The 27,051-nt window shown below is 54.7% G+C and overlaps 1 protein-coding gene across 5 annotated transcripts in view; it reads left to right on the forward strand.

Annotated features, from left to right (window-relative positions):
* Positions 1-25,334, forward strand: part of SIPA1L3 (signal induced proliferation associated 1 like 3) — a 239,227-nt gene extending 213,893 nt beyond the window's left edge. For 4 of the 5 annotated variants that reach the window (XM_047834795.1, XM_047834794.1, XM_047834796.1 and 1 more), the window contains 7 exons: positions 982-1,203; positions 12,095-12,260; positions 13,019-13,268; positions 15,564-15,707; positions 19,941-20,076; positions 21,759-21,840; positions 23,074-25,334. In XM_047834795.1, coding sequence (XP_047690751.1) covers positions 982-1,203; positions 12,095-12,260; positions 13,019-13,268; positions 15,564-15,707; positions 19,941-20,076; positions 21,759-21,840; positions 23,074-23,217 — 1,144 coding nt within the window. In that variant the 3' untranslated portion in view covers positions 23,218-25,334. The remainder of the gene's footprint in view (positions 1-981; positions 1,204-12,094; positions 12,261-13,018; positions 13,269-15,563; positions 15,708-19,940; positions 20,077-21,758; positions 21,841-23,073) is intronic. The other variant, XM_047834799.1, reaches the window with a different exon arrangement.
* Positions 25,335-27,051: the final 1,717 nt, after the last annotated feature.

A 27,051-nucleotide genomic window follows, 5' to 3' on the forward strand; every position in this document is an offset into this window, starting at 1 on the left:
GTGCTGACAGCTCAGAGCCTGGAGCCTGCTTTGGAATCTCTGCCTCCCTCTCTCTCTGCCCCTCCCCTGGCTTGCATGCTCGCTCGCTCTCTCTCGCTCTCTCTCTCTCTCTCTCTCTCTCTTTCAAAAATAAACATAAAAAAAATTTTTTTTTAATTTAAGTTTTAAAAGTCACTTTGTCTCAGTGGAATAAACAGGTGGGTCCCCAACAGCTGGGTTCTGGTCAGTAGCATGAGGTTCATTGTAGTGTTAATTCCGTGGGAATCTGGCATTTCAGATACTGAGCTGGGGTTTTAGATTAGATCAGTAGGAATGGTGTCTGATGTATAGCGAGTGCTCAAAAAATATTTGAGTGAAGAGGCTACTGAGCAAGCTATGTTTTAAGTAAAAAAAAAAAAAAGTTTACAGAACAACGTATTAATGTCATTCCAGTTATATAAAAATACAGTCCTCTACCCCCCCAAAAAAATTCTTCATGCTCCCCCCCAAAGTAATAAAAGGTTCTACCTCTCTGATTGTATTCACGTGTATATTTGTAATGCATAGGAAAAGGGAGAGAGAGAGAGAGAGAGAAAACACGAGTGACAGAGAGAGAGAGAGAGAGAGAGAGCCAGCAAACTGTAAACCTTGGTTACCCCTAGAGACAGGTAGGACCCCCACCTCTAGCTATGTAAGTTGTGCCCAGGAGACAGGGAATCTCGGGGTGCATCCACCCACAGGGGGTGACTGTTTTGGATTCCCAGTGGTACCAAATGTGCCAGAAGGGCATTCCTGGGGTGGGATTGGGGGAGGGGACCTCCTAGGCAACTTGGCCTTCTCCCTATATAGATTTCTGTATTGGAACTTTCCACAGCAGCGATGTATTTGTATACCTCTTGTGCAAAGGAATTTTTTTGTTTCCCAAGAGTACATTTAAACAGATCAGTTCTGCATAATGGGGAACATATTTGATTGCTTATTTCTCTTGTTTTTACTTTGCAGTGACGTGAGCTCCAGGGCCGGCTACCCTGCTCAGGTTTACAAAACCGCCAGCACAGAGACCCCTCGGCCCTCCCAGGTGGCCCAGCCCAGCCCCTTCCAGCTGTCCGCCTCCGTCCCCAAGTCCTTCTTCTCCAAGCAACCCGTTCGCAATAAGCACCCCACAGGGTGGAAGAGGGCAGACGAGCCCCCGCCACGGCCACTCCCCTTCACTGACCCAAAGAAGTAAGTGCCTGGACGCCCAGCAAGGTTCTACAAGAGCCAAGCCAGGCGTCTCTGGGTGGGGAAGGAGGGGACACCTCACTCACTCATTCAGCAGGATGCTGTGCCAGTCCTGCACCATCTCTGTGGACAGAGATTCCCTTAGTTGGATGTTCACAGGGCCCCTTGGCTGCCCAAAGGGCACAGCCTTCAAGAAGCTGCTATGCAGGAGACAGGGTTTGGGGAAGGCTGAGCAGGATGGAGGCTGAGAAGGGAGAGGGGGTGGCTTCTGGATGGATGAGCTGAAAGGAGAGCGGCCAGGGTTGCCTGGCAGACCGGACGAGGGTTAAGAGGAAGGGCGAGGTTGAAGAAGACTCTAGGTCCTGTAGCCGGAAGGGCAGGCTTGCCTTGAGGTGAGGGCTGAGCTGAGGAGCAGGCTTGGCTGGGGGAGAGTCCCGGGCGGGTTACGTTCTCGAAGCACAGAAGACATCAAGGAGGAGGTGGGGTAAGGAGTCTGGAGCTGAAGGGAGAAGTCAGGCTGGAGGGGGAAATTTAGGTGTCGTCTCACAGGGGTACGAGGCTGGAGGCATACCCCAAGGCCGGGAGTGTGGGTAGAGAGGAAGGGGGAGTGCAGGGCGGGGCCAGAGAGTCCTCAGTGTGCAGAGAGTATGCGGAGGAGCCCGGGTGAGGAGCCTGGGCATGATGGGCTGTGAGCTGGGCGTCGCCTTGAGCCTCATGGAGGTCCCCCAGGGTGCAGGAGAGAAGGGTAGGGTGGAATGGGAGGAAACTGTGTGCTCAACTCATTTGAGGCATTTTGCTCTGCTGTAGAGCAGAAGAGAGCGGAAGAGTATGCATTAGGGAAGGATTTCTGTTTTAAAATAGAAGACGATACCTCACATTTACTGAGTGCTCACTGTGTGCCAGTCTCGGTTCTAAGCTCCTATATGTGAATTACTTCCCTGAGTCCTCACAACAGCTCTGTAAGGCAGACCTGCTATTCACCCCATTTTACAGATAAGGCAACTGAGGCCCCGAGTCACTCAGCTGGTAAGGGACAGAAGTGGTCCAAGGCTCCTCTTCCACTGGGTGTGGGGGGATCTGCCCTCCTCCCCCAGTTCTTTGTAAAGTCTTTCATGACCTGGGTGGACCATTCAAATGTGTGGATGACGCAGAGCTCAGAAGGAGACAGGTGTCAGGAAGACAGAAACGTGACCCTGCAGATGTCCGCAGGAGAGCCTGGGCAACTCACACCGAGAGTCCAGTTCACACGCATCACTCACAGCCAGGGACACGCGGGAGTCTAGGCTCTGACCCTCCGCTACCTCCACCCACGGGCTGGATGACGAGGGCTCCGTTGACCAAGCACACAAGTACCAGGCACTGGCTGCGGCATGTGCTTCGCCGAAACTCCTGCGCAGACCCTGCTCGGTTGGCTTCCTCCCTCCTCTGCCCTCCCATCCTCCCGCTCGCCCCCTCCCTTCTCCACTCCACTGGCCTCTGCTGCACCTCATGCTTGCCAAGGCTGGGCCAACCTCAGGGCCTTTCTGGGGGTTCTCTAGTGCCCGGAGAACTCCCCCACCCCCGCCCCCGATCTCAGGGCTGTCTCCGGGAAGCTTAGTCTGATGCCACCTCGTCAGATAGGCCTTCCCGACTAGACCTGGCCCCTGCCGTCATTCGGTCACTTTTCTCGTTCTTCTGGAGAGCGGGTGCCATGTCTCGGCTGCCTGGCGCTCCGGGTGCTCCTTCAGTGAACGTACGCGCTATGCATCTCGTCGCGTTCTCGCTGCAACCCCATAAGATACTACGAGACCCCCACTGTTCAGGGTGGCCAGAGGGTCAGTCCCTGCTGACCCCCTTCTGCTCTTCCACCACGGCAGCCGCTCTGGCTGTCCTTTCCCCGCGTGCGTACCTACTAGGGCCGCGGCAGTGAGGTGCCACAGACTGAGCGGCTCGACTCCAGAAATGTACTGTGTCACGGTTCAGAGGTCAGATGTCCGAGATCAGGGCATTGGCCGGGTCGGTTCCTTTTGAGGGCTGCGAAGGGGAACCTGTTCCAGCTGGTCTCCCAGCTGCTGCAGATTTGCAGGCCACGTGTTGGACTCCGTGGTCTGTAGATGCATCTCCCCAGCGTCCGCCTTCGTCTTCACGCAGCCTCCTCCCTGTGGGCGCGTCTCTGTGTTGGCGTTTCCCCCTTTTATAAGGACACCAGTTACTGGACGAGGGTCCATCCTCATTGTCTGAGACCCTATTTCCAAATAAGGTCACGCTCTGAGATAGTGGGTTTGTACTTCAGCATCTTTGTGGTGGGAGGGGACCCATAACACCACCTCTCAGGTCTTAACCCAGACACGCCATCCTTGGGGAAATTCGTTCAAGCCCACACCAGGCTCATCCCTTCCACTGACCTCATGCTTCTTCCCTTCTGCGGCACCTGTCCCAGGGTACATCAGAGCATCATTTTCTGGCGGCTGGCTTCCTCTCTGTCCCGCATGGTGGACTGAGAATTCCAGGAGAGCAGAGGTGCCATGAGCCCCACCCGGGGCCAGTACACAGTAGGTGCTCAGATGATATGCCTGAATATATGATAACACTGAACAAACAAAAACCCACTTTTCCCTATGATAAGACTCAAACATACACATCATTTTTATAGATGTGTATGTTTGTATAAATGTATGTATGTAAACCAAGTATATAAAATATACATATAAATATCAAATAGGGGCGCCTGGGTGGCTCAGTCGGTTGAGCGACTGACTTTGGCTCAGGTCATGACCTCACGGTTTGTGAGTTCGAGCCCCGTGTCGGGCTCTGTGCTGACAGCTCGGAGCCTGGAGCCTGCTTCGGATTCTGTGTTTCCCTCTCTCTCTGCCCCTCCCCCACTCATGCTCTGTCTCCCTCTCTGTCAAAAATAAACAAACATTAAAAAAATTTTTTTTTTGGGGGGGCGCCTGGGTGGCGCAGTCGGTTAAGCGTCCGACTTCAGCCAGGTCACGATCTCGCGGTCCGTGAGTACGAGCCCCGCGTCGGGCTCTGGGCTGATGGCTCAGAGCCTGGAGCCTGTTTCCAATTCTGTGTCTCCTTCTCTCTCTGCCCCTCCCCCGTTCGTGCTCTGTCTCTCTCTGTCCCAAAAATAAATAAACGTTGAAAAAAAAATTTTTTTTTTATTAAGTGATCTGCACCCAACATGGGGCTTGAAGTTACAACCCTAAGATCAAGAGTTACACGCTTCATGGACTGAGCCAGCCAGCTGGATACATTTTTTAAATCACATGCAGAAGATAATATGTTAATTTAGAATGATTGCTTTTGTCCACACACTCGCATTTCATAAAGTTGTTTTATTCTGATTCTCTCTGAGCATTTTGGAGATAGTGTCTTTATCATTGTTAAAGATACTTCTAAAAAAAAAAAAAAAGATACTTATGAGTCACCTAACCTAATTTTCCAGAAAACACCATCTTCAAGCTAAATTATTTGAGGTTAAACATACCTTTTTTTTTTCCTGCCTATGAAGCTGTCACTGAAATTTAATCCCAAGGCACAAAAACTCATTTGCATAACTTATTTATCTCCGTATGTTAATACCCACTTTACCAACTACTGTCAGAAGCCCTTCCCCTACATTAGCTCATTTAATCCTCACTATGCAAGTACTTTGCATCCCATTTTCCAGATGAGAAAAATTGAGGTACAGAATGGTTACGTTACTTGCCCAGATTCACTCAGTTAGTTAAGGTTAATCACTGCAAATGTTATGTTCGTTCGTTGGGTAATTTGTCCCCACAAGGTCACCACATATTATGAGCTCATCACCCACCCCCACCAGGAGTAATTACCAAACCTGTCTTTCTTTCCTTCCCTTTTCCTTAATTCCGGTCAAAGACCTCTAACACGCCCCATGGAGAAGTGCTAATGGCCTCATCCAACGCAGGGGTGCTCCCTTTCAGCCAGACTGCTGGGCTCAGGCTGTACAGACCCAGCCCCATTGATCCTCCTCACGAGAGGGATCTGTTCTTACCTCCCATTTCCAGATGAGGAAACTGAGGCACAGTTAGAAGTACATAGCCAGGTTACCCAGCTTTCTAGCTGAGTAACAGAGCCAGGATTCATCCCTGGCAAGGTAACTAACCATCAGAGTGTCTTGTCATATAAACCACCCAAGGAGGATTCCTGTCCAGGGCAGCGACTCCTATTTCCTGAGGACTAATTTCTTGGACAGAGCAGTGTCCTCTGTATTTGGGCACGTGCTCTAGTTGACCAAACGATGGAGGAAGCTAGTGAAGGACGGAGGATCTGTGCTGTGTCTCTCGTGCTCGGCCCTTCTGCTGCAGGCCCTGGTCAACACTGGGGGAGGGACAGGCCAACAGTTCTGCCTCAGGAGATGGCCAGACACCCCTGTTTTGACCACTTAATTCTGCTGGCCATTACAGAACAGCGTGAGGGTCAGGATGGGAATCCGTCAGCTGCCGACCCCCACCTTAACCCGTCAGTTTCCCTCTCTTTTTTTTTTTTTTTTTTTTTTTTTTTTAGTTTCCCTCTCTTTAAAATGGGGTGACAGTCATCCCTAGCTCCAGGGTTGTGAGGATTTAGTGAGTTAATCCATGCGAGCTTCTCCCCACCCCACCTTGTTTCAGCAGCACAGAGCTTAGCAGGTGAGGGTGTGACCACGCCAACGTGTTTCTCTACCGGCAGCGGCAGGAGATGCGAGGCTGGAGCTCAGATCGGGAGGTGGAGTCAGCAGCCCCTAGCCGTCCTGGGCATCTCCTCCCCGGCAGGCTGATCTTAACCCAACTGAAGGGACGGCAGTGCCCCTGTGGGCTAGAGTGGCCCCTGGGCCACCCTAAGAAGCCTCCCTCACAAACAGGCACAGCCAAGAACAGGCCGCTGCTCTTCCAGGGAACCGCCGTACTGACACCACGTGTCTCCAAGTGTCACACTAGTCAGCGACATTACACAGGGTTGTTTGGACCTACACAGGTCGGGCCCCGCCCGACCCTGTCCCTGCAGACTCTGGGCCCAGTAAGGAGGAGGCAGGCCCTAGCGAACAGTTTCTGTTGTCACACTTGAGGACCCAGGCCCCAAGCATCCTCATGTAGGGCCCCTGAGGGGATGAGGGGAAATCCCGTGTGGGGGGGCAGCCTGGATACCAGGAGCGAGTGAGCACTCGGGGTGACGGGCAGTCCCTGAGTCCGACCGTCTCAGTTCACATCCCAGGTCCACCAGCACCTGTCGGCATCGGTGCCCCCACCTGTGGGGGTGAGGCGATGGTAGAGCCTCTCTCTCACGGCAGCCGTGAGGAAAGAATGCAGCCACACACGAGACACCAGCACCGGGGCGAAGGCCCAGCAGCTCACCAGGAGCTGCTGCTACCACGACCCATGCACGGTCGAGCACAGCTTCCATCATGAGTGAATCTCACGGTGGCTCAGAGCATCCGGCAAATGTGGATGCTGAGTGTCCTCAACTCACTGTGCCTCAGTTTCCCCAGCCTCAAAAGGGGAGGACAGGAGTACCCATCCTAGAGGTGATGTGAGGATTTCAGTGAATCACAGGGAAATGCCTGGTCACTGTTGGCTGGGCTGACAGGCACTGGCGTCTGTTGGTTGACAGCTGGCCTTCGGGCTCCTTCCTTCCTCGGATTTAGGTCCAGCTCAGTGCAGCCACCAAAGGAGCAGGGGAAAGCCTGTCTCCAACATCCACCCCCCACTCCTCCCACGGCAGGGCAGGCCGCCGCTGCTTGCTCCTACAGGGCTCTCCCAGCCATCCTTCCAGGAATATCCTCCCTCCGCCTGAGGTGCAGACCTGCTGTGTGTCCTCGCCAGCCGTGCTGGCACAGCCCCCAGCTCAGACAGGCTGACAGCGGTGCTAATTAGCTTAATTAACTTGGCCCCGAGGGAGCCGCCCCAGTTGGAGGCCAGAGCCCAGAGTCAGCTGGGAGCAGGCCCAGCCAAGTCAGAGCCGTTGGTCGCCTTCCACCTCTGGCCCTTGTGTCACAGGAAAAAGGAGATGCTGTTGTCTGGCTCCTTACTGCAGAGCCTTCTTTGTAAGTTGTCTTTCTTTTTTCTCCACTGCAAGTGGTTTAATTCCACGACACGGCAAAGTCGCAAGTTCAGGCAGCATGGGCAAATTAGAGATTATGTCCGGTGCTGTAGGGCAGACGTCGAGAGAAGGCACATCCTTCCTGGCGTTTTCTTCATTTGAACTTTGAAAGGTAAAACGTGCGCAGGATAAAAACCAAACTAGTACAAAAGGGTTTGCAATACAAAAGAAGCATCTCTCCCTTCTATGGCGCCCAGCGGTCCAGCGCCCCTCCCCACATGCAGCCATAGCTCTGTTTCTGCTGCATCCTTCCTGGAATGTTCCAAACATGATGAAGCCCCTGTGATTGTGTGTGCTTCTTCCCTCACCCTCCTCTTCACTTGCCAGTATGGTTCCCCGTCTCTACCCTTCTGCCTTTTTCTCTCTCTTGCTCTTCTCTTACCTCGGTGACAGTTCCATGTTAGCACCAAAGAGGTGATCTCATTCTTTTGAATAATCAGAGAGCGGTCTGTTTTGTCCTCAGGGGTCATTAGGTTTTGACAACTACGGAGACCAGAGATCTTGAGAAAAAGGAAAAAGATCAGAATGTGCAAGCCCGGTTCGGTTGGCTTTGTTAACCTGGAACTGATATCACTTTAAATTATTGCTTAGAATTTGCAGTGTAGGAAATACGTTGGAAAATTCTTCCAGGAGGAAAAGAATTAAGAGCACAAATGATAGATTTGACTCTCCAGACTGAATTCCGTCGTCCTTTTCCCCTTTAGACGCGTCGTGGCAGCACACAGTGTCAGGCCGCGGGACCTGCAGCGGATGAGATGTGTTGCCGAGTTGAGGGTTCGGGGAGGCGGTCGTAGCAGGATGTCCTCTGGTGAGCCAGCCTTCCACCACAGAGTCAGGAATGCCCCCAGGAGAGTCCTGGGGGTCCTGGGAGCTGGGAAGGCGATTTTGCAAATAAACACAAAGGAAACAGAGCAGGGAAGGAATACTTGTGTTCTTTGGCTTAACTTTTTAAGATATCTCTGTACTTTTTCCTCTTTCATAGAAGTCATTTAAGCTTTTTGTAAAAGGAAGGAAGAGGGGTGCCTGGTTGGCTCAGTCAGAGGAGTATGCGACTCTTGATCTTGGAGTTGTGAGTTCAAGCCCGACCATTGGATGTAAAGATTACTTAATTTTTTTTTAAGAAAAGGAAGAGAGGGGGCACCTGGGGTGGCTCGGCCAATTAAGCGTCCAACTTTGGCTCAGGTCACCATCTCTCACTTCATGAGTTCGAACCCTACGTCAGGCTCTGTGCTGACAGCTTGGAGCCTGGAGCCTGCTTCGGATCCTGTGTCTCCTTCTCTTTCTGCCCCTCCCCGACTCACGCTCTGTCTCTTTCTCTCAAAAATAAATGAACAGAAAAAAAAAAAAAGGAAGAGAGGAAGGTTGGCAGGAAGGAGATAGGCAGGTGGGTTAGTGGGTTGGTTGGGAGGAAGGAAGGTTGGTTCTGTGTGATTCACACTGAACAGCTACTTCTGAGTGCTTGCAACATGGCAAGCCTTGTTCCCCACACAGAACAGGATGTAGATGGCTGCAGGTGAGGTGGGAGTGGGACCACAAGCACACAAGTGCCCACGACAAACTGCCAGGAGGTGAACAAGTGAAACAGCACTCAGGATTGTGCGATCGAGCACATCTGGGCTGGGAGGGAGCGCCAGAGGGCTGAGTGGTCAGGGAGGCCTCTCTGAGGAGGCAACATTTGAGAAAAGCTGGATGGGTGAAAAGCTGCCATTCATGGGAAATGCCGTTGAGGACACTCTAGGCAGACACAACAGCCAGTGCAAAGGCCCTGGGGCAGGAATGTGCCTGGCATGTTTAAGGAGCATTGGGAGGCCTGTGTGGGAGGAGATGAGGGCAGAGGCAGAGCAGGGCTTATCGTCAAGGATCTCATGGCTGTAGTGAGGCACATTCTTAGAAAGTGAATCCCCCAATGGTACCCATCTTTTGGAGTTGAGAGTTTGGTAAATTTTAATGTATCAAACTAAGCTGTGTGTAAACTTAGTTACTGCTAAAAATGATTTCACACTATACATACCACTTCTTTATTTCTGTGCTGTATCTGAGAGAACCTCTTCCGGTGCCATGTGGATCAGGTCTGCCTCTCTTACTCTGGGGCCATCGTCCTTCTCTGGGAGGCTTCACCCTTCCCCTTCCTGAAGGACACCCTCCCAGAAGTAGAGCCCCTAGGCCCGAGAGTATGCATGTTTGAAAGTGTTCTGCGGGGGGTTTTGCATCTGTCCCGGAGGACGGCCTTGTAAACGGTGCCCCTTTTTGCCATAGACAAGCTGAGGTCCCACACATCACCCCCTTCCTTGCAGGGGATTCTGGAAAATGGCGAAACCCCTTTGGCATGGGGAGGGGTAAGCCCCCTTCCAGCTCCCATGGGAGGAACTCATTGAGGGCGTATGCGCTTTCTGTGTCTCTTTTTTGGATCTAAAGCTTTTCATTTGCCCAGAGAACACACTTCAGAGAACACCGTAATGGAGCCAGCATTACCCTAGACCTGGAATTCTAATTTGGGGAGGAATATGACCTGAGAAGAAAAAAAACTCGCCACCCTATCTTCCTTCTTTTGTTAAAATCCCAAGGTGGCAGCTGAGAAAATGAGAAAGGAAATACAGACTTCAAAACCCTCAGGAGCCCTAGACATCTTATTTCTTCCTGGGTTCAAAGACTTTTTCTTTCCTGAGTTACAAAATGATAAAGTCCAGGTGTCACCTTCTTTTAAAATAGTTGTTAAAACGATTATTATTGCAATAGCCTGCGAGTAATAAACAGAGACAGTTCAGAAGGGTATCAGATAAAGAGGGCAAGTCCCTTCTTCCCACCTCCTAAAAAGACGCCCACTTCCCAGAGGTAATTTACCATTGTTCATGATTTCTCCCAGAACTTTTTTTCTGCATTTAAAAGATTATTACTAAACCAAACGCGATTATGTTCCACACACTGTTCATCCTTTACATGCCATGTCTGTGCTACAAACAAGGCGGTCAAGTACAGTGGTAACATCTGTAGGCCCTGCAGCCTGGTGGCCTCGGCGAGAATCCTGACTCCTCCACTCACAGGGGCTGTGTGACTTTGGACGCCTGTTGTGTAGTTACTCTAGTCTCTTTGTGCCTCAGTCTCCCATCTGTAAAATGGGGGTAACAGTAATAGTGGCTCCCGGGGAGGCTGCTGTGCAGATTCAACGAGTTCTTGTGCATGGAGTCCTCGGGATGGTGGACGGGGCCCGGTACACAGTGAGGGGCTGTTAGCTGTCATTATTTCCCTCCTGGTGACACCTCTGGTCAGGGACCCAGTTTTCACCAGGAAAGTCAGACCTGAGCCCAAAGGCTGGGCCAGAGTCTGAGAGCTAGAGGAGGCCTCAGGGGAAGTCCCAGGAGTGGAGGACGGGGAGCCCCAGGGGAGCCAGAGGATGACGGCCTGTGGGGCCAGCAGAGGGGTCAGGGGAGCAGTGGAGGAGTGTGCGCAGCTCGGGGCCAGCCTCCGGTAAGCAGTTGGGAATGCTTCCCAAGCATTGGCTCTGTCGGGTGCCAGCCGGCATTTTCTAGCAATCCCCACAGTGCTGGGAGGTCAGCACGTTCTCCAGAGGATCGGAGAGGTGGTGCGATGTACCTGCAGCCTCTCAGCAAGAACGACTCAGACCCAGACCTGTCCGCCTCTGGGGGCTCCTCCTTTTATTTTAGCCCCAGTCTGTGCCTCAGTGGCTTTTAGGTGGCAGTGTTCTGGAAGGCAGCATGGGGTCAGCTTTGGGTGCTGAAGAAGAAGATGGTGATTTGAGTGACCCAGGCTCTCAGACCAACTTCTGGAACTGGAGGCCCAGTAGAAAAATGGGGATGGTGGCCATCAGGGGGCCCCAGGGCCCTGCCCCGGGTTCAGGTGCCTGATCTCTGGATCTTCCCAGCCACCCCATGATTCGTGAACTCTCTTAGCCCGTACGATGGGTGAGGAAAACCAAAGTTAGGGACATCTGACGATGGACCCTGGGGGCCCCAGCCAGAGGTCTGCTCTCCGTAGCCCAGCACTCACCCCATGGGGACCTGGCTCCCAGGAGATTATCCCTCTGTGAGACGCCATGGGACCCCATCTCTCTTCTGCATTTGGAAGCCCTGGTCTGGGCCACCCTCATCTCTCACCCCAACAGCTTGCAGGAGCTTTCTCACCGTCTCCCTCCTCCCACTCTTGGCCCCACTTCCGTGAGAGTCACTTTTCCATCCAGCCACCAGAGTGATCCTTCTAAAACACAAATCAGGATCTCACACTCACCAGTTCAGAATCTCAGAGGCTCCCCAGGTGTAGTCCCAGGTCTCCTCTGTGGCTCATTCCTGCAGTTCCTGCAGAATCTGTCCCGTCGCCTCCCAGACCTCCCCTCACACCACCCATCCCCTCCCTGTCCCCTCACTCAGGCCACCCCGCCTGTGGGCCCCTCCACTCCTCACTTACCAAGCTTGAACCCCTCGTAGCCCAGCACCTGCTGTTTCCTCTTCCTGGAGTGCTCTTCCACCCTGTGGGCTCCCTCCTGCTTCCCCCAGACTTCTGTCCATATATTCATTGTCAGTCTCCCGGACTGGAGGTCAGCGCCATGTTCATTGCTATGTGAACAAGGCATGGCCCAGAGCGGGTTCCCAGAAGATAGAAACACTTGCGGGACGAATGAATGGTGAGAATAAACGCTGCCCCCCCCCCCACCCCAGCTCACCTTCACCAGGTGACACGGAGAAGGCTGTAGCCCCTCACCCGGTGGGAGTGGCAGCCAGCCTTGGGTCAGGACCGCTTTGAGAAACAGCTTGAACCCCCACCCCCCAAGACCCCTCTGACCCCAATCCTGTCATTCTAGGCAGGTGGACACCAACACGAAAAACGTCTTCGGGCAGCCGCGGTTGAGGGCGTCCCTCCGAGACCTCCGCTCCCCACGAAAGAACTACAAATCCACCATCGAGGACGACCTGAAGAAACTCATCATCATGGACAACCTGGCGCCGGAGCAGGAGAGAGACGTGGGAGTATGTAGAGGCCGCCCCACACACGCACACACAGTCTGGCGGGCCAGGCGGTCATGGGAGGGTGAGGGAGGAAGACAGGGCCCCCTGCAGTCACTCTGCCCATGGCCTCCACCTGGGGCACTGCCAGTCCCGTCTGGGTGTATGTGGCTTCGTAGTCAGGGGTCGGGTCGTCACATTAGTCAGGGACCTAATCGCAATGTAAGCCAGCCTCGGTAGGCACGTGGGGCATTTCTTCCACACTAGGGTAGCTCATGTGACTGGGAAGGGATGCTCTTAACTGGCTCTCATGTCCTTCTCATGGAGCCCAGGCCGGAAGCAGCCTCCACCCACCCACCCTGCACGGTCCAGGAGTGGAGGCGGGGTTCCCAGGAAAGTCAGGCTCCTTTAGCCACTGCTTCCCTTCACTCTTGTGCCCGCCTACTCCCGGTTGGCTGTGCTCTCCTGTGGGCCCAAGCTGGCCCCAGTCTCTTGTCTCTTCAGGATGCTGTCCCCAGCGGTCCCCACCGATGACTGGCATTGCCTTCCCTGACCTTACCTGGAATGGGAGAGTGGCATTGGCCTCTTGAGGGCCACAACCAAGTGGGGCGTGACTGGGGGAGGAGCTATCCCCAGGGGAAACTTGGGATTCTTTGAGCAGAAAGGGGCAAAAGCAGATGCTGGGTGGGTCAGAAACAGCCATCCAAGACAGGAAGGTGCCCGAGGACAGTGACCGTGAGCCAGGCCACGACCGCGGCCCATGACCCACCCTGTCTCGACAGCAGTCCCCACAGAAGAGCCTGCAGCGGACGCTGTCAGATGAGAGTCTGTGCAGCGGGCGGCGGGAACCCAGCTTCGCCAACGCTGCCAGCCTGGAGCCAGGCCTGCCCAGCGACGTGCTCTTCAGCAGCACCTGCGCCTTCCCCTCCAGCACGCTGCCCGCCCGCCGCCAGCACCAGCACCCCCACCCCCCTGGCGGCGGCAGCCCCAGCACCGTCCCTGCGACCGGCAACGGCTTCCCAGAGAAGAAATGTGAGCCCGGGCCCCTGGGGCTGGCGGGGGAGTCTCCCTGGCGATGGGAAGCGGCGGGGGTGGGGGGGGATAGTCAGCACTGGAGATCCTCAGTGTTGGTGTCAGCCATGGTAGGGAGGCGGGGTGCATAGGCATTTCAGTCGGGTACTGATGGTGGGGCACAGGGTGTCCCACAGAGCAGGGGATTGTTGGCCAGGCACCTGGGGGGCCACCTAGAAGTCTGGAGTGCCCCAAAATTGGAGTCATCTGAGGCCAGAGAGAGGGTGTCAGCACCCCCTGCTGCAGCCTGGAGGGCCGTGTGGATCAGGCCTTACAGTTGCTGCGCCCCCAGATCCTGTCCCAGCACCAAGCAGATGGCTTCGCAAGTGTTTATTTACTTACCTGATTCCCCCCAAGTCTGCCAGCTCTTGGAGGGAGGGGGTGTAGGGATATGACTCATCCATCCTTTGACTCATCCAGCGACTGCTTACTGAGCATCCCCCACGAGGGGGGCCCCCATCAGAACCGGTGCACCATTTCGGGCTGGCCCTGCCTTTGGTCCACCCTGCAATCCCTCATTCACAACCCCAAACACTCTACAACTGAGAGGTCATGCAGAAGTTTGGGCCAAGCTCACTGAGCAGCAAAACCCAACCCAGACGGACATGAGGCTATGTATGTATTGTTCTTCTTTACCCCATCTGGTGTGAGTGACCGTGAACTTCACTGCAGAACACTGTTGTGTTGGATACGGGGTGCTGCCCAGCCCTTCTGGGTGTGGTATGTTATAGCACCTGCACAGCTTTCTCCGATTCAAACAGATCTTGACTTCGGAGATGTGTCCCCAGGGGTTTTGGCCGAGGGCTGTGTCCTGTATTATTGGGATGGAGCCTCCCAAAGCCTCCTCTCACTCAGTCCCCATCTCAGCTCGAGGCGAATCTACCCCTCACTGCATTAAACTGAGACTCAGATTAATACGTGGAAAACGCTCAGCACAATCCCTGATATGCAGGAAAAGCAGTAGCTATTTATTATTTTGTTAGCATTCTACCGTCTGGAGCAAGCATTTTAATCCATCGCGAGTCAGGCTTGTACCTCCGGACTGCAGAGCAGGGCTAGAACGGAGTATTAACAGGGACCTTCTAAACCCCAAACCCTCATGGGGTTGGGCTTAGAGCAGGGTCATTGTCAGGCCACGCAGTCCAAAGGCAAGTGCCACTACCAGACAGTGTGAATGCGGGCGAGACGTCTTGCTCTGAGCACAACGCAGGGTCGTAACAGCACCTCCCTCCTGGCCAGTTGGAGGTGAGGCTGGGAGATGATCCCCATGACACAACCCGGCATGGTGCTCAGCAGGAGGACATGTGGTCAGTCAGGCCTGGCCTTTCCTGCCTGAGCCACCTCCTGACCTCTCGGTGCCTCACGGCAGTCCTCTGTCCCCTCCCCTTTGGCAGCTGTGAGGCATCAGCAGGCCGAGGCCCGGGGCCTACAGCTGGCACGTGGGACTCAGCCAATGGCTGCAGCAAATGCGGCCGCTGGTGCTGTCACTCCCAGGGGCCTCTTTCTCTGCCTGGCCTGCCACACGAGGACCCAGCAGCTCTCCCCACGGTGACCCTGCCATAACCAGACACTGTCCACGCACTAACGACCTGGATTTATGTCTGCGGGCTGGCACTGCGTCCTCCGCTCCACACCTCCAGAAGCAGACTTCTGGCCTGTCCCCTGCCGTCCCATCTCAGGGCCAGCTTCCGAATCCTGAAGCTCCCCCTGCACCCTGGCTCACACTCACATCCCCTCTTCAGGAAGTAGTTTTGCAAGTACAAAATAGATCCAGGGGCTGCCGCTTGTTCCCCTGCCCCCACAGCCTCACCTGGTCCTGCCCGCTCTCCTCTCCCTCCTGGACCACGGCAGCCTCCTCACTGTCTCCCCGCTCCCCGCCCCCACACGGTCCGTCTTCTACACACAGCCAGAGAGAGCCCGTGAACACCTCTGTCGGGTCACGTCCCTCCCTGCGCAGAGCCACCTGAGTGGCTCCGTGTCACTCAGAGCAAAAGACAAAGTCCTGACCCACGAGGCCCCACAGTCCAGCCCCATCACCTCTGATTTCACCTCCTGCTACTCTGTTCCTCTCTCTCTGTCCCCACCCTCGTAAACACCTGATACCCCCACCCCTTTTCCTGCTGGCATGTGTCATCTTCTAATAATTGTATTAATCGTTTGTGCTGTAACAATTCTGTAATGTTACACACTACAGAAAGTTTGTTTCCTTCACGTTGTCATTCTCCCCCATCTCCCGTCTCCAATCTTCCTACCCAGCCACCATCTCAGCCTCGGAGCTCTCGCTGGCCGATGGGCGGGACCGGCCACTGCGGCGCCTTGACCCCGGGATGATGCCACTGCCTGACACGGCCTCTGGCCTTGAGTGGTCCAGCCTGGTAAATGCAGCCAAGGCATACGAAGGTAGGCGCCTTCTGCCCAACCTGTCCCAGTCCCTACCGACCCCCTGCTGTGTTCTAGAAGGATCAGTGGAGGGCCTTGGGGCTTTGAAGTGGGACACGCTCAGGATCCAGAATTAGGGGGAGCAGGGTTCTCATCCTGCCCTGTCACTTATTCACTGTGCAGTCCTGGGCAAGTGTCTTTGTCTCTCTGATCCCGTTACCTCATCTACGAAGCAGGAATGTGACCTGTGCCCACTGCCCAGGGCTACGGTGAAGATTACAGGAAACTGTGTGTAAAACATGTCAGGCACAGAACAAGCCCTCAAAAGACAGTGCCTTATGTTGTATCACCAGGCAGACTTACAATAACCCAAATTGTATTTAGATTTGCTTTGGCTGCAGATGGCAGAAAACCCAAGTTAACAATGACTTAAATAGGCAAGGTTTTTATGCAGGTTAAAAGTCCTGAGGTGGGTGGTGTGGGCCTGGTGTGGCACTTCCACAAATTCATTAGGGTGCAGGCTCCTCAAACCCTCTGCTCTGCCATCTCCAGGGAGCCTTACCCTCATGGTCCAAAATGGCTGCCAGAGCTCTGGCCATCATGTCCAGCTCCAGCCAGCAGGGGAGAGACACATCCCCTCCATTTAGGGACATGTCTCTAAGCCTGACGCTCCCCCTGCACTTACTTCCCAATGGCCAGAGTATCACACACAGCCCCACCTAATAGCTTCAGGGCAGGCTGGGAAATGAGGCCTTATGCCCAACTAAAATTTGGGATTCGTTATTATGGAAAAAGGGAAAACAGGTGACAAGGGACAGCTAACAATCTCTGCCATTTCTTTCCCACGTGACTTGGGCGAGCAGCTTTATCTTTCTAAGAGTCAGCTGTAAAATGGGACTTCTGGTGATCCCTAACACACACGAACATGTTCTTCTGGCTCATTTTTTTTCAGTATTTTTCAGACTATAGCTTTGCTGTCCTTCCTCCAGGAGGCTCTCCCTGATATCCCTTAGTCTGGATTAGGCACCTGCTCTGGGCTCCCACAGCCCTGACCCCTCTGCCTGTGCCTCCTCCCTCCCGGCCCTGACCTCAGGGCCTCCGCTGTCTAATGAAGGGTCTGTGTCCCCACTGGACTCTGAGGGCAGGACCTGGGGCCAGCTCAGTCACTACTGGCTTCCCAGCATGGGTCTGGCTCAGCGCAGGATGCCTTAAACCAGACCCATATGGTACATGACCTTCAAATTTCCACGTTTGGGCTAGTCCACATCTGGCAGGTGGCCCTGGAGGAAGCTTCCCTCCTACCGTGCAGTCTCTCCCAGTCACTGGGGGAAGGCAGTCAGGCCTCTGGTTATGGGTAAGGTGGCACAGGAGAGCAGTCAGGGAAGACCAGGCCAGGCCTCTGAATCACCGGGAGGGGAGTGGCTGCCAGCAGGGGCCCAGTGCTGCAGGCAAATTTGACCCTTCAGAGGCCTGACGCTCTCAGTGAGGGAGAGGGTTGCTCCGTGTGGCGTTTCCAGGAGGAGGTGACCGCGGGCCACCATGACATTACAGAGCATCTCTAGGGAGCCAGCACTTTATCACAGACATCACTTCTATTCTCTAGTGTGAGGGATGTGTTAGGATTCCCGGTTACAGATGAGGAAACTGAGGCTCAGCCACCAGAGTCACCTACCTGGCCAAGGGCACACAGGGCAAGGATTTAAGCCCGGACCTGAACGTTTTCCAGAAAGATGGGCATGGTTTCCTTTATAGAAAAGGAAACTGAGATGGCTCTTACACTTTTAAAAATACACTCAAGCTCTCTCCTAATAAAATAGATGCAAGTCACAACTCACTGAGCTACGCGTCCTCACCAGTCACAACTGCAGAGATGGAGTTCGAGAGCACTGCTTGCGGGGGAGGGGAAAGGGGCCCCTCGCACGTGGCAGGTTCAGTGTAAGCTGGGTGCGAGCCCAGTACCTGCTGCCAGAGAGAAAATGCACGTGCTCTTTATCCCCACAAATCTCGGGGGTCTTGGCATGGGGAGGCCTTTCCTCTAAGTGTGACCCAGTTGACCATCGTCCCGTGGTGCCTCCAGCCCGGCACAGACTTCATGCTCACCCACTCTCTGAACAGCTGTGGTGGGAAAGCAGGGATAGTTTGGGGGACAAAAAGGGAACTGCATATATTATACTGGTTCATTTATTGATTCCACAAACCAGACGCTGCTGGCCCCAAAAGTTTCATGTGCCCCCCTGCCCCCCCGCCACCACCACCACAAGTCACGGGTAGTGTCGGGCTGAACATTACTTGGGTCCAGGACTTTGGGAGGGAGGGGCAGAGATGGGGCCCAGCAGAGGATGTGAAAAGTGAAGGCACGGCGGTCTCCTGAGGGAGGTAAGGGCAGGCGTGGTTTAAAGGCAACGCACAGCCCACTGCCTGGGTTTGAGCCCCAGCTTCGCTGCTGATGAGCACGGTGGCAACCGGTCCGCCTCTGCTGCCTCAGTCTCCTCATCTGTAAATAAAGTCAGATGATATTCCTACTGCAAAGTGGTTGTTAGCGTTAATGAATTTACGTAGGCTCACGGCACTTGCGTCATCATGGGGCGCCTGGGTGGCTCAAGTCAGTTAAGCGTCTAACTTCAGCTTACGTCATGATCTCACAGTTCACGAGTTCAAGCCCTGCGTTGGGCTCTGTGCTGACAGCTCAGAGCCTGGAGCCTGCTTCAGAATCTGCGTCTCCCTCTCTCTCTCTGCCCTTCCCCCATTCACGCTCTGTCTCTCTCTCTCAGAAATAAAACATTTAAAAAATTGTTTTAAAAAAATGAGTGGCACCATTTATAGCACCTGCATATTCCTGAGGGCATTTGGGTTTTCAACCCCAGACTCAGGGTCCAGGAAGAGAACCTAAGGGCCTTTATCAGCTGTCCTCTCCAAGTCTCCACAGGGGCCCCAGGGGGTCTCACAGCTGCCTGTGGGGGGAGGGGGGACCTCATTCCCTGGGTTTCCTGAGCAATGGGCTCTTCTTTTTTTTTTTTTTTTTTTTTTAATTTTTTTTTTTCAATGTTTATTTATTTTTGGGACAGAGAGAGACAGAGCATGAACGGGGGAGGGGCAGAGAGAGAGGGAGACACAGAATCAGAAACAGGCTCCAGGCTCTGAGCCATCAGCCCAGAGCCTGACGCGGGGCTCGAACTCACGGACCGCGAGATCGTGACCTGGCTGAAGTCGGACGCTTAACCGACTGCGCCACCCAGGTGCCCCAACAATGGGCTCTTTTTTTGATGGGTTACAAGGGGAGTGTGGGGGCCATGTCCCAGGAGGAATGCAGGGAGAGGTGCCAGGGCCACCTCCTCTCCACCCCCACCCCCCCCCCCCCTCCAGGGTCCAGGCATCCTAGGGCCAGGATCACTGGTTCTGTGGGAAGCAGCTGAGAAGCTCCAAGCCTCTCCCTGGAGACCCAGATGCCAGCAGATGTCTGGAAGGCAGAGCTGTCCAGACACTCGTTCCCAGCTGTGGGCTTGTGAGAGGGGCTGGGGCAGCCAAAGCCCCCTCCCCGGTGGCCACTCCATTTACCCCCAAGATCAAGCCCTGCATTGAGCTTTGAGCTGACAACTTGGAGCCTGCTTGGGATTCTCTCTCTCCCTCTCTGCCTCTCTCCCACTCACTCCCACACTCTCTTTCTCTCTCTCTCAGATAAATAAACCTCAAAAAAATAAAAATGCAGGTGCTCAGGTTGGGACCTGGGAATCAGAGCTTTAACAGCCATGTGATTTCTTTTCTGTCCTCGGTACACATGGTATTCTGTCTTCTCTTTCTGCTTTTGAAATTTCACAGAGCTTCTCAAAACTACAGTGCAAATGAATCCCCGTGTACTTCTCACCCAACTTCAGCCCCATCCTCTTTTGGCCACTTTTTTCATACCATTTGTTTGTTGATGAAACCAGGTCATTTATGCTGAATTTGGGTGGTTACCCTGTCACACTGCCATTTAACTTGTTTCTGTCCCTTGCATTTTGTATAAACTCGTCACTAGTCTACAGGCTTGCTCAGCATCAGGATGAGATTTTGTTGTTGGTGTCAATTTGGTTTGGTTTTTTTGGTTGGAGCCCATCCTAAGTGCGTGATCTAACAAAAGTGATTGGGAGTGTCACGGAGGTCTGGGTGGGAGGTGTGCTGGGAAAGGTGGTTGGTCGGTGGGGCGGGGGAGCAGAGGGAGGAGGCACTGGAAGCCCTGCTGACTCCTCTCCCCTCTCCCCTGTCTCTGCCTGGCAGTGCAAAGAGCTGTCTCACTCTTCTCCCTCAACGACCCAGCTCTGAGCCCGGAGGTCCCACCTGCACACAGTCCTGTCCACAGCCACCTGAGCCTGGAGAGGGGGCCCCCAACCCCCAGGACCACCCCTACCATGAGGTGAGGTTTCCCTGGGAACACCTGGTGGCCCAGCAACTCGAATCCCTGAGGGTGGCTGGCCTGCCCCGTGAAGGAGGGGGACACCAGGCGGAGGAGAGACAGCAGCTGCTTGCCCATCCCCCACGCCCCCTCGGCACAGCCAGGGGGGCATCTCCCCTGAGGGACTTGGGAGTAACCCACACACCGGAACCCAGAGGTGACCTTGTCCGAGTTAGCCTGGTCCTCGTGGGTGGAGACAACGCAGCGTCATCCATATGGTCAGTCGACCTCCAACTTCGAAAAACCTCTGAGTGGTGCCCCCCACTGCGTCCTCACCCGCCCCGGTCCCTTCCTCCCTGCCTTTGATCCCCCCGTCTGCCCCTGGGTCTCCTCCGCACATTCCAGAATTCTGCGGATGGCCACCTGATAGTTACTGTTCGCCTCTCCCCTGGCACGGCCCGCTGGGCCAGCTGTGGAAGCGCTGACAGAGGCCCTACCCGCGTGAGGCTTCCCAGGGAGAGAAGAGGACATGGGTCATCGCACGTTTAGTGCAACAGACTTGACCGCACTAGGTTGGCAAAAAATACAAGGCAGGCTCACACCAGAGGTGCGCTGTACTTTATGGGCAAATTAAGTAATTTTCGAGGGAAATTTTGACTCTCCTGGGTTTTGGTGTTTTGTTTTTGTTTTTGACTCTTCTTCACACCCCTCTTTTCACTGGCTTTAGAACTCAACCTCCACCAGAGATGTGGCCCGACTGTAATCACGGGAACTCGGCACTTACAAATGTGCCAATACAGTGAGGGCAGGAACAGGCTTGGTGTGGAAAGGGCAGGACTGTGGGCTCTGGGCGAGCTCCTGGATTCCCTCCGCCCCTGAGCTGACCCTCTCCCACCTGCCCTGCAGCAGCTGCAGGCCCCCAGGAGCCAAGACTGTGGTGGAAAGAAAGGGCAGGAGGGCTCAGTGTCTCCCCTCTCGGCTGCGGCAGCACACCCTCCCCCGCCCCCCACAGTGCCTAGTGGAGCCCCCACAGGGAGGGGCTGCCCCTCTCCTCCTCAGGGGCCGGGCAGGCCAGGGCTGGGTTCCAGGGTGCAGGGTCCCCGCCTAAGCCACAGTCTCCCCCTCTGCCCAGCGGGTAATGACGAGGTGACCTCCCAGACTACACTGGGCGTGGAGCTCTGTTAGATCGAGACTGTGCACAGCGCAGGGCAGGCTCTCTGTCACGGGGGCGCCGTCATCGTCTTTGTCAGTGTCCTCCATTCCCGTCCCCGAGGGCAGGCCCCCATGTTCAGTGTCCCGTGGCAGACACCGTGCCCAGGTCTGCGAGGTGCTCAGTGGATGTGTCTGTGAGGCGGGTTCTGGTTTTGCTCTGTGTGAGGCGCTCACACCTAAAGCACACGCGTGGTTCAGGCCCCGCGGGGGAGGCACACGTCAGGGCGGGCGCATGCACAGCCTTCCACAGGCTGCCACAGCCCCCTGTCCACATCCACAGATGTACCGTCTTTGGGGAGAGCGCAGCAGGGAGGAGGGCTGGCTCCTTTCTGGCTTCCCCCAGAGCCTCCCTCCAGGCATCCTTTAGGACCCTAGCAAGGAAAGGACTCTCCAGAACTTCGGGGACAGGAGTGTCCTGTACCCCCTGTTCCTCCGGAACCCTCCCTGGGGGCCGGTGGGCCTTGGGTCTCACCCTGTCCCTGTCTTTCCAGCGAGGAGCCTCCCCTGGATCTGACAGGCAAGGTGTACCAGCTGGAGGTGATGCTGAAGCAGCTGCACACCGACCTCCAGAAGGTAAGGCCGCCAGGCGGCCAGCCCTCGTGGCGCGCCCCCCCGTTCCGCCCCCCAGACACTCGGGTGTGAGGCGTGGGCAGCGAGGCTGCGGCACCTGTCCCCACCCGACCCCTTCCACGCTGGGAGAGACCACCCAGCTTTGAGTGTCGTCCTGAGTAAAGAGTAGAAGGTGACCGTGCCAAATGCTGGGAAACGCATGGAGGAAACCTGCCTACAGTCTCGGAGGAAGAACACATTGGCCCCAGCCTTTTTGGGGGGCAGCGGGATGATATTTATCAAACAATGTAACTGTCTACCTTGTTGACCTAGCAGTTCCACTTGTGGGAGTTTGTCCAGCAGAATTTCAAGCATAGGTACAGAGATCCATGAGCAAGGATGCTCATTGCTGCTCTGTTTGCAATAAAAAAAAAATTGGAGCCGGTGCAGCTGTCCCTCCACGGGAGAACGGTTATATAAAGGACAGGACACCCATGCAGTGGAATATTCTGCAGCCAATTAAAATAATAGCAGGAATCTGTGTATTTACTCACATACAAAAGTCCAGTAACTTAAGTAAAAACTGAGCAAGCTACAGAACTATTTCCTAGAACATTGTCATACTTTAAAAAAAAAAAAAAATTAACGTCCACAGGGCAGAGGGTTATCTAGAAGGCAACGTTCCAAATTGTTCATCATACGTACCTCCAGGGTATAGAAGAATGAGGAGAGAAATAAGGGCAGAGAACTTCCACCTGTTGCTTTATATACTTTTGGGCAAAAAAACAAAAAGGTGGCAGAATATAATGTGGAAGCCTCAAGCACAGGAATCATAGGGGCCCAGGTTCAAATCCGACCCCACCATCTAATACTGCCTGAGCTTGGACAAGTCAGCGGCCTTCAGACGTGACATGTCCTGGAAGGGCGTCTCTGAAAGGCCAAGGGAGCCTGTACGGCGGGCAGCCTGCGCCCGCATCCTAAGCTCCCCACTTTCCGTTAGGAGAGGCTGGGTTTCCTCTCTCAGGAAACTGAGGCTAACAGTCCCCGAGTCCTTAGATGGCCATGAGGGTAAAACGGGGTGGTGGGTAACTACAGTGAGGTCTGTTGGAAGAGTTGAGGAAGTGAGTCCGGAGAGATGAGTCAGTCTGCCCACGGTTACGAAGCCGCTGAGAAGCAGAGCTGGGGCTTGAACCCCTGGCCGCCTGGCTCAGGAGGCCTCGTCTGTGCCCACCCGCTGACGCTGGCTCCACTCCACAGGAGAAGCAGGACAAGGCCGTGCTGCAGTCGGAGGTGGCCAGCTTACGCCAGAACAACCAGCGCCTGCAGGAGGAGTCACAGGCCGCCAGCGAGCAGCTGCGCAAGTTCGCGGAGATCTTCTGCAGGGAGAAGAAGGAGCTCTGAAGCGGCGAGCCGCCCCCACCCCTGCCCGGGCCAGCCACGGGCTCCCGCTCTCCTGTCTCCCTTGGCTCGTTCCCAGTTGCGGGTATGACCACGACAACCCAGCCAGGGCCCCACCGCCCTCCTCATGGACACGGAAACCCTGGATGGCCGCAGGCCCCGCCCCGGGCTGTGAGCTGTGGTCTGCTCAAGGTCCTCCTGCCCCACAAGATGACATGGTCTCAGGCCTCCCTCTGAACTGCCCATCTCTGGTCCCTGGGGACTGGACCGTGCCCACGCCGCGCCCAGGAGGCCCATCTAGCCTCTTCCTAGGACCAAGCCATCAGAAGCTGTAGGAAGGGGAGAGGGAGGGCAGGTGTGTGTCTCCAAATCCCGCAGCTCCAGGAGTCCACAAACCAGGTTTCTTCACCACGTGCAACAGAGTTTGGGCTTGTGGGGCCAAGCCCCCTGCATGAAAAACCAGTGTGAAACTGGCCCGTGCTTCCCCTCGGCCCCAGAGAGATGAAGGCCTGTGTGGAAACTGGCCAGGGGTCTCAGTCCCAGTGCACTAGCTCCAAATGGCACGGACAGTATCCCCTCCCAACCTCGCTCTTCCAAAAAGCAGCCAGGAGCACTTTGTTAGAGTTTCACTTCTTTTCTTGGGACCCCGGATGGAGAGAGGACACCCCCAGCATCCAAAGTCAACTTCTTTGAGGGGAAACTCTATTTGCACACTCGGGACTGTTTATACCGTCTTTTTTCTATCCGCCCCTCGACCGCCAAAGGCCACAGCGCCCGGGCCATGCCACCTTCCAGCTACTGCCCTGGCCCCAGGCAGCAAAGCCCTGTCTCTCCTCCCCAGGCCCCACCAGCTCCGACCACACAGCCAGGGCCTCTTCCGGGCACCAGGAGGGGCTCCACACAGCCCTCCGGTCAGGGCTGGAGAGAAAACAGCCTGCAACTCCTCTCTGGTTTTGTTTTCCCTTCGCAAGCGGACGCCCGGACACCCTCACTGTGCTCCCCGGGGAGTGCTTTGCTGTGTGAACCCCCCCCATGAGACGCTGGTTCTCTAAAGGCAATAAGGGGCAGCTTGCCAGGCAGCCGAGCCAGAGTGGTACTACGCTGTTCACCCAGGAAACAGAGTTTCTTTTTTTCCTTTAAAAACAAAAAAAAAATATATATATATATATATTTATTTTTTCATGTAGAGTTGCGCCAGAACAAGTCTGTATGGCCACAATCTGTGGATTCCCCCAACCTCAAGCTGAGGATCAAGGTGTGTCCCCCATGGACTGGGACTCAGTGGGAGGACTCAGAGGGATAAAGTCAGGGTGGGCAGGTGGGTGGGCTTTCCCATTTTGGGAGGCCCCAGGCAGGGGGGAGCTGGCCCGGCTCCGAGCAGCACCCTCTGGGCTGGAAGCCAGCAGCAGGTCGTCCAGCCTTTGTCCAGAGACACCCCGCCCCCTGCTTTCTCTTTGGGGCCAGAAACCTCAGGGCAGGGGGCTCTGGGACTGCACAGGACACAGAGAGGTGCCGGGCTGGACAGGGAGGTGCCACACTGGGCCGGCCGGCTGGGGCAAGAGAAAAGGGCGCTCCTGTCTCCCTGTGATCAACCTCTGACCCCAGCCACATCGCAGTCCCTCGAGAAGCCCTCAGATCTGCCATCTCCTGTCCCTCACCTGTGGTGTGAGATGAGGGCTTCTAGGTGGGACCTGCTTGGTCCTCAGTCCTGGCCAACTACTGTGATATCTCTGCCCCTCTTCCCCACCCCTTTTTGGAAGGGTTCTCCAGGACCTCCCCACCGCCCTTTCCTCAGACCCTAACCTGGAGGCTGCCCCCCCCTCTTTTTTTTTAAGTTCTCCTCATCTCTTCAGATCATTTGAATCATTTGGGGACCTAATCATGTACATTGACAAGTGTAAATTATGATTTTTGGTTTTGTTTCCTGTTATTTTTTAAGGATCTCTGCAAAACAAATCTATTTAATTTGAGGTTAGTGTTCAATCTGAAGGCTTGAAGATAGCAGGGTTTTTTTTTCATATGCTGATTTCATTTGGATTTTTTATTCTTTATTGTCTTTTTTTTTTTTTTTTTTTTTTTTCCTATCCCTGTCTTGAGATTTTTCTGGCATGTTTCTGGAGGTTTCAAAGGAAATAAATGTTTCATAGAAATGGCTTGTGTGTTCACTAGCTGGGCAGCTGCCTGGAGTCACTGATGGGAGGGTGTGGTCCAGCGTCAGCCTCCTCCCCCATCCCCCTGGTCCCAAACGCCATCTCTCTCCCTCTCTCTCTCTCTGTCTCTCTCTCCCTCTGTCTCTCCCTTTGTCTCTCTGTCTCTGTCTCTCTCTCACACAAACACACGCGCGCGCGCGCGCGCGCGCGCGCGCACACACACACACACACACACACACACACACTTCCCTAAGAACCAGCCTTGAAACCCAAATGACAGGAATCCAACACTGAGAATGTAAAAAGTCCTTAAGTTAAAAAGGGAGCTTCTACTGAAGAAGTCATATACTGGAGGCCAGAAAGCCAGACCTAGCCCACGGAGTTGCGCTGGTTTTAGATTTAGTGGTCAAACTTTTAAAAATCTGGAGGTTGGCCATAAAGCCGGATTTCCAGCTTGGTAAATCTGCCCTTTGAAAGCGAACTCAGAAAGAACCAAGGGGCCCCTGTCTCCTTTGGCTGCGGTCTCCCCAGGCCACACCCTCCTGGTGCTGGCTTATTTGCATGTCCCCGCCCCCATCGGTGGGAGTAGGCCTCCCGCTGCCAGTCAACTGGTTGGTGGTTTCGGGTGCAAATCAGCCCCTGCTTCCAGGCCAAGGGGAGCACAGTGAGGTGGGGGTGTCCCATGACCGCACCCCTGGGTCAGGCCTCCCTCTAGGGGCTCTCCTAGCTGGGGAGAGGCCTTAAACTCCTGGCCTGGATCTGCATCTGCCCTGGTGAACTTGCGGTTTGACCTGGGGATCAGGGTCCAACCTGATTCTCAGAATTTTCTGAATCTCAGAATTCCACGTGAAAATCCAAGGTCTGGACTCTTGTGGGAAGTCCGGATCTGAGAAGCGGCCCAGCCTCTCGACAGGGCTGGCCAGGTGGCTAGATCTTCCTGACCCACCCCACCTACTTACCTGTCATGGAGTGTTCCATCTCTGAGCTAAAACCTGATGCTCCTCTGAGTCAGCCTCTCCCCTCCCCCCCCCAAAAAAATATCTTTTTCCAAAACGGGTGTACATCCTTTTTCCAGAGGAGGTGGACCAGCTATTTCCACATCTAAAAATTCTAGAGTGTTCCAGACACTCTCCCAGTCTCCGCCCTTCTTGAGGCCCCATCTCCTCCCCATTCGGCCCTCCCCCAACCGGCATGGGAACCATGGAACAAGCTGTTCTCACATTCTCTCCTGAAGCCTGTGACACACACCAACGTCCAACGCCCCGCAACTCGCACCCACACTGTGCCCTGCTGGTCCCTTCCCCATCTTGATCTTGCCCCAGTTTCCAACTTCCTCGGCCATCCCTCGAGTGCCCTCTTGCACCCTCCCCCCATCTCTCTCCCTCCCATCACCCCTGGCTCTCTTCCCCAGCCAACCTCTGAATCCTTTATACCTTTGGCTCTCTCCACGTTTCTCTGTTGTCCCCCCAAATTCTTTGTCCTCCTCTCCCACGAAGTCTCATCTCTGTGTCATTGTCCTGAGACTTGGCCTGTCCCTGGATCCTGACTGTATCTCTCTAACCCCAAATGTGCCTCCCTCTTATTCTTTGGCCTCTCTCCTAATTTATGTGCCCTGGTTCTCTACCTCCCCTCATCGAATCTCTCCCGCTTCCCTAAATCACCGGCTCCTTCCTCCTTCTCTCTCCCT

The sequence above is a fragment of the Prionailurus viverrinus genome, chromosome E2 (assembly GCF_022837055.1).
Source record: "Prionailurus viverrinus isolate Anna chromosome E2, UM_Priviv_1.0, whole genome shotgun sequence".
Classification (NCBI taxonomy): domain Eukaryota; kingdom Metazoa; phylum Chordata; class Mammalia; order Carnivora; family Felidae; genus Prionailurus; species Prionailurus viverrinus.